The sequence below is a fragment of the Rhinopithecus roxellana genome, unplaced genomic scaffold, assembly GCF_007565055.1.
Source record: "Rhinopithecus roxellana isolate Shanxi Qingling unplaced genomic scaffold, ASM756505v1 contig2146, whole genome shotgun sequence".
Classification (NCBI taxonomy): domain Eukaryota; kingdom Metazoa; phylum Chordata; class Mammalia; order Primates; family Cercopithecidae; genus Rhinopithecus; species Rhinopithecus roxellana.
Window position 1 is genome coordinate 676 of NW_022141966.1, and position 6,665 is coordinate 7,340.

Here is a 6,665-nt window from a genome sequence, read left to right on the forward strand (position 1 = left end):
TGATACAGGGGTCCTTTGCTGCAGAAAGGACATATAGCAGAGAGGGCCATGCATCAGACAGTGACAACACAGTGTGCTGAGTGCCATTCGAGAGGTGGTCAGGGGCCTCTCAGACTGGAGGACCTGCCTCTCTGGGAAGGGCATGACAGAGACACTTAGCCAAGTAGCAAAAAGTGAGCAGTTTTGAAGGGTGAATTTGAACCAAATTCTAACAAGGGTCTTATTTTACTCACCAAGTCGCCAAGACTCAACTCGCATAACTGGGGACCCAACTGCCCCCAGCCCTCATTGGTCCCTGCCTCAGTTCTGGCCAGGTATCCCAATCCTGAGCCCTTGCTAGAGGCTGAGTGGACTGGGGTCCCTCCTGCCTGAGACCCCACAAGCAGAACTCCTCTCCCCAGGCTGGCCACGCTGTGCATCTGCTGCTGCTGGTGCACACAGCACTTTGCACCCAGCTGCCAGGCGCTCATTATGCCAGCCTCATCTAGGGCCTGACAACCTACAATCGGCTTGCTGGGGTAAAAACTATATGTCACAGCTGGAAGAGGAGTTGGCCTAGCAGTGGAGGCTGGTGACCTACTTACTGGTGAGCAGTTAGGAATTCGTAACTAATCCAAGTCCCAGATTGGAGAGGGAGGCTGTGTTCTCATATCACTAAGGAGCAACACCACCACTTTTCCCATAACATCAAAGACAAAGGAATTAAGTGCCACGATAATAAACCAAGGAGGGTGATTTATATGAGGTATTTCCATTCAGGTTCTAAAAAGGTTTCCCTAGAAACATTCATAACTTGGTAATACAGTAATTTGCAAAATAAGTTAAATTGTAAAATAATGATCCTGAGTAGCACAAATGCATTTAGCACGGTTTGCTTCCTTAGTGCTGCTCCATTTGCAAAATTAATTTTGAAAAAAAAAAGAGCAATGAGAAAATCTGAAGCAGTGAAATCAGGTGTTGGGGGAGTCCTTGTCCTTCACAGAACTACAGCAGCCGGCACTGCCTTTTGACACACAGGGGGGTATTTGTTCCCGTGTTCCTGAATTCCTCTGGGCAGTTCCCCACCAAGTGTGGGTGGTCCTTCTTTTGAGCAGTCACAATCATTGACTTGGATGAATGTGGAGTATTTTGGGACAGTGATCAGCTTTACAGTAGAAATCACAACAGACGTCGGCCTTGCCAGACACTGAATAAACTAACAAATCGCCCCCCTTGTTTTTCATTCTGATTCAGTCAGGGTCCCTTTCCTCCTCTCCTTTTTCTCTGTAAGAGGAACATATTCAGCTACTCAGCCAGGACCTTTCAGGGCTGGCCGGATGCAGCCCTCCTGCAGCAGAGGCAGATGGGCCCCAAGGCATGCCGGGCTGAGCACACTCGTCTCTAGGGGAGGGCAACCCCGTTATGTGGCAGCCCACAGCACTGTGTGGGGTGAGCACATCCACACCGTCACTAACTCGGGCAGGAAGAACAGGCGATGCGGGAGCTCCAAGTGCCCTCGATGCCAATGGCACTCGAACCATCATAGCATCCAAACTGGCACTGTAGTCAACATAGGGCAAAAAGGCCCCTTCAGCCTAGGCCACGGTGGGGTGAGGCGGGGCTGGAAGGATCCCTGGAATCCCTTCGTAACGTGTATCCCTAAGGAATTGCCTCTCACATGATGTGTCCGTTCTTGGGTTCTAGGGGCAGCCACACCCGCTTCAGTAATCACCAGATGCACAATGATAATGGCATTTGGGGTTAGGTAGAACACAAGGCAATGCATAGGACGTCCTTTCCGATACTCATGCCTCCGCCCCCTCTGTTTGTCTTGATTTAATGCCTAAACGGTAGCAGCTGCAGAAGACATGCCCATGAGTGCCGTTCATAGAACTGTGACGTCACTAGCTGCTCCCATCCAAATGACATTTTTGCAGTTAGCCCCTGTGATCATGGATGCTCAAGTCAAGCAACCCGGTGTTCTAGCCAGCACCCGTTTCCTCAGACTGCTTAGACTGCAAAGCTGAACCACAGGCTGCACAGGTCCATCATGCACAGAAGACCCCATGACATTATCCTGCTTCCAGAAGCTTGGACACAACCACATCTTTATGGGCAGTCCAGTCCCTTTTTGCCAAAAATGGCCTTGTCTAGACAAGTCTCAGCAAAGGCTGGGGTGGCAGGGCCCCTGAGGGGCGAGGTGGTGGGCAAAGGGGTGGGTGAGAAGAGCACTGAACCAAGGCCCGGGCCTGGCCAGTAGTGTGCGGGCCTGTAAGGAGAGCTGTTCTGGAAAGAGGCCACGGCATGGGCTTTCAGCTCTCCTCCCCTTTTGTCTTTTTCCACGGCAAATAAAAATGACAGAACCCTGCATGTTTTCCTTGATCGCTGCTGATCAGATGAGCATAGGAACCAAGGTCCTGAGCCAGGATCACATTTGGGTTTACTTATGAGCCCAAGTTCCGCTCCTGGCGTCGTCCTGGTTTGCCTGAACCGAAGGCAGCTTCCAGGGATGTGGGAGTTTTCAGTGCTCAACCAGGAATGTCCTGGCACACGGGGCAGAATCTGTCACCCTGGCTGCAGCTTCTCAAATGTACCCCCCAACCCCAGCCCCACCCTTGGATGCCCTTCGGTTGGCCCTTGAGTTCTCAGGACCTGGACTTGGCAGGAGGGAGTGGGTGAGGCAGTGGTCAGGCTTCCAGCTCTTGTCCCAGCCTTGCACGTGGTGCACTGAGGAGGGGTCATTGGGCCCAGGCAGAGCAGGCCACCTGCTTCACCACACAGGTATCGATGTTCATGACCACCCGCTACAACTCTGTGTTCTGCTTTCTTTTAAAGGCAGGAGGAAAGGCAGGAGCCAGTCCGTGCAGACACACTCGGCACTAAGCCAAAGGCCGCCCATGCTGAGCTCATCTGGCCCCATCTTAGAGAGCCGCCAAACATTCCTGCAGACGTCCACCTCAGTGCACGAGCTGGCCCAGAGGCTCTCAGAAAGCCGGCTCTCCTTGCACACCTCGGCCACGTCCCTGCACTCTCAGCCCCCGCCTGTCACCACCACAGGCCACCTGGGTGTCCTGCGAGCAGGCCGAGGCACTCATCAGGTCCAGCCTGGGCTCTTCCACCAGCTCCACCCTGAGCTTCCTCTTCAGCAAGAGGAGCTTTCCCAGCGCGCTCGTCATTTCCGGACTCTCTGCTGCGGAGGGGGCAATACCAGTGACACCCAGTCATCCAGCAGCGTCAACATCATGATGGGCCCCTCGGCCAGGGCTGCCAGCCAGGCCACTTGGGTAAGGGGCTGGGCAGGGCTCACCAGGACGGGCTGGGGTGGTGGCATGGGCTCCTGGCCTGAGCATGGTACCTGCCTTGCATTCCCACCCTTCTGCCTGCAGAACCCCATCCCCTCCTCTATGGGGTTCCCAGAGTGACAAACGACAGTGATTAGACATGAAGTGGCTTGGCTGCTCTTGGAAGCAGGCAAGATACAGAGCACATGTCCTGTAAATGATCATGCCCAGGCAGACACCGAAAGGAGTCACCGGATACAGAGGTTCTGCAGAAACCGTGGCCATCTACCCCTACACTGGGGCATGAGGGAGAATGCCCTCCACCCATTCACACAGTGGGACTCTTCTCATGATTCTGGCCTGAGGCGAGGGAAAGGGCACCTGTCAAGGCTGGAGTTAGAGTATCATTGCTTCTATCCAATGGAGTTAGAGTATCATTGATTCTCAGCCAACAGATTTTAACTTTAAAGCTGCTGAGACGGCCCGCTGCTTTTAGGTATTTAAATTACTAGACAAGGAGCGTTTTAAGGACTTCACCCAAATAAGCTCTTACTTGTCCAGAATCCTGAGCCAGCTGAGATGAAATGAATCACTTGAGCTTCATCAGTGAGAAAAACGTAAATAAATACCCTGCAAGTTCTCCTTCGTCACCTGGTAGACAGGGAAAATCCATGGTGTCAAGGCTAAAAGGGGGTCAGATTTGGAGAGTTGCCCCACTCCTTTTGAGTGTTCAGGTTGTTCCTGACCATGGCTCATGCTTTCCATCAAGTACCAGAGTTGCAGCAGCTTGGCCTCTGGTTCTGGGTGGGGTGTGGTATTTGCAGAGGGTGGGAGAAGGGGGCCACACCGCAGCTTGGCTCTGGTTCTGAGGGGAGGTTATTTGCAGGGGGAGATGAGGGGCCTCGCTACGCTGAACATTCCTCAGTTGCTACACCCTCTGCCATGTCCTCCCTTCATCGTGGAAAACAGCTCTCCAGGGCAAGTACCTTCCTGCCAGGTGGAAGCCGAGGACTGGGACCAGCCAGCCCTACAAGGAGCCACAGGATTGCAGCCTGTGGGTGCCATCTTTCATCATTCACGGAGGGGGAGATTTATGGCTGTGCATGGAACCCCAGGCTGTCCTGGCGAAGAAGGAAGAGTGGTTACTTCAGGAGTTTGACCTTAGTTAGATAACCTAAAAGAATACATTTCCCCTCCCTTTCTTTATTTTCCTCAATTATAGAAAATGCACAAAGTATCAGCCCTTCTCCCTGCCCCAATCTGTGTTCAAGTCACAGTCTGTGGGTGTTTAGTTCTGCCATTCTGTCAAATCTCCTTCTGGCTCTCCAAAACAGACACCTGTCTTGAGACCACATGCCCCCAGAATAGAATGGCCTCCGTGTTCTCCTGGGGTCAAGCCTGCTAGAACTCACGCATTCATGACAGGTCTAAGTGTGCAGTGACGGGACACTAACCACATCTGGAAAGCCAGGCGCACCCATGCCCTTCCCCCCAGGGCCGCCTCTTTCCAGTGCAGTCATCCAGAGGCCCACGGGCAGAGCCGTGCCTCAGAGGTTGCCTGTCCTGTCCTCAGAGGCCACCGTGCTGGCCCTCCATCATTTGACCTGACTTTAGAACCCTGACTCTCAAGGATATGGCAGCACTAGCCTTATATCCCACAGCACGGGTGGGGTGATGCGAGTTACAAGTGGGTAGTGCACACTTGCTGAGCTGTTCACTGCTTCTCTGTCTCGTTGGAAGCGCGGCTCCGAGCCATGGGAGCCCACCGACGCCACCAGCAGGGGCAGCTTCGTGACCGACGTCTGGCGGAGGCTGTGGCAGAGACTCTCGGGGTTGTCTGCAGGAGAGCAAACCAGGAGGACATGGGCCTGGACGACACGGCCTCGCAGCAGGGTGTGTCGGATGAGCTGTGACGGGCGTGCAGCCGGGCGGGGAGGCCGGGTCCCCCACCGCTCCCACCTGCATGGCTCTCCTTCGTGCTCCCCAAATCACAACCAACCAACACTGCGATCCATGAGGGGCTCCTCCTGTGGAAAAGGAGAGCTGTTCCAGAACACAGACCTTATCTCAGGTTTTTGAAAAAAACAAACAATCAAATAAAAAACAAACAACAACAACAACAAAAAAGCTCACACGATGGGGAAACAGAAAAACAACAAAGAAGCCACAGCACACCTTCCCCGCCAGGCACGGCGCCGCCCAGAACGGCGCCCCCACGGACAGCACCCACCCAGAACGACGCCTCACGGACAGCACCGCCCCCAGAACGGCGGCCCCACGGACAGCACCGCCCAGAATGGCCGGCCCCACGGACATTCGCACCACACATGTTCCAGAACCTAATTGCTAACAAAAAGCCATTTTACTATTTAAAACAACTAAACAGAGCCATGAAATCCAAATGCCCTGATATGAATAATAAGACAAACTGCATGTTACATCCACTGGCACCTTTATACGTTCACTGTTTATCCATGAAAAAGAAATGAACAGTAGCACGTCTGATACCTTCAGCTGGTTAGAATGCATTAAGGTTAAATCTAAGTGTCAGGAAACACCTTATTTTCTTCTATAATACTTTATGCCAGTGTTAAGCGTACCATGGTGGACAGCTTCACTACACGAACCCGTGATCATTGCATGGCAGTCATGTCTCCAGTATCTGTTGAAAAGCCACGGATACAATTAGGATGTGAGTTTAGAAACTGAGTCCACTCGGTGCATGGAAAGCCCCCTTTGAGTAGTTCACACAATGCCCCTCACGTAGTCCAAGCGATTTGCGGGCTGCCAGCACCCTGCAGACTTCCCAGGGACGAGTTGCTTGTTCTCCAAGCCCCGCAACCCTAACTATGTCACACAACACTCGCACACACCTTTGTTTTTGAAATTAAAATGTTTATAGTTATTGCTGTGTCCAGTTTTGAGTTATATTGAAGCTTCTCATTTCTACAAGTATATCTTTTATGGTGAGAACGACATTTGGGTAAATTCTGAGACAACTTTTCCCACCTTGAAGACCCCCAGGAGCCTATCCTTGCTGGGTTAGAGGTCCCAAAATGCAGTCCACAGACTATCACTGGCCTGGTGAACCATCCATTTTCAAAAGACAATAGTTAGAAGGAAATACTCAATTTTAAACAGTCACACAAATTTCTTCAAAGTATTTAGGATCTGGAAATTTGAGGAGAGGGTTGGGGGAAGGTATTGTAGAGAATCTCTTACTCCTTGGAAAGTAAATGGTAATGCTTTATAATTTTTTTTTTGTAAACTAAGAATCAGCAATTAATAAAAGTAAGTGTACTCTATAATCAGAGACAGAATGTTTATATTTTCGGGCCAGTACTCCCTACAGGTGCAAACTTTATTTAATTTAAATGCAGTTGTTTGTCTAATGGGAAGCTGGTA

At 51.7% G+C, this 6,665-nt stretch overlaps 1 protein-coding gene across 1 annotated transcript; it reads left to right on the plus strand.

The window, feature by feature from the left end:
• Positions 1 to 2,655: 2,655 nt before the first annotated feature.
• Positions 2,656 to 5,153, plus strand: LOC115895749 (pecanex-like protein 2; the record flags this gene model as incomplete). Its single annotated transcript, XM_030926362.1, has 2 exons — positions 2,656 to 3,263; positions 5,001 to 5,153. Coding segments are annotated over exons 1-2 (540 nt in total), but the record flags the coding sequence as incomplete, so codon positions are not given.
• Between the last annotated feature and the right edge of the window lie 1,512 nt (positions 5,154 to 6,665).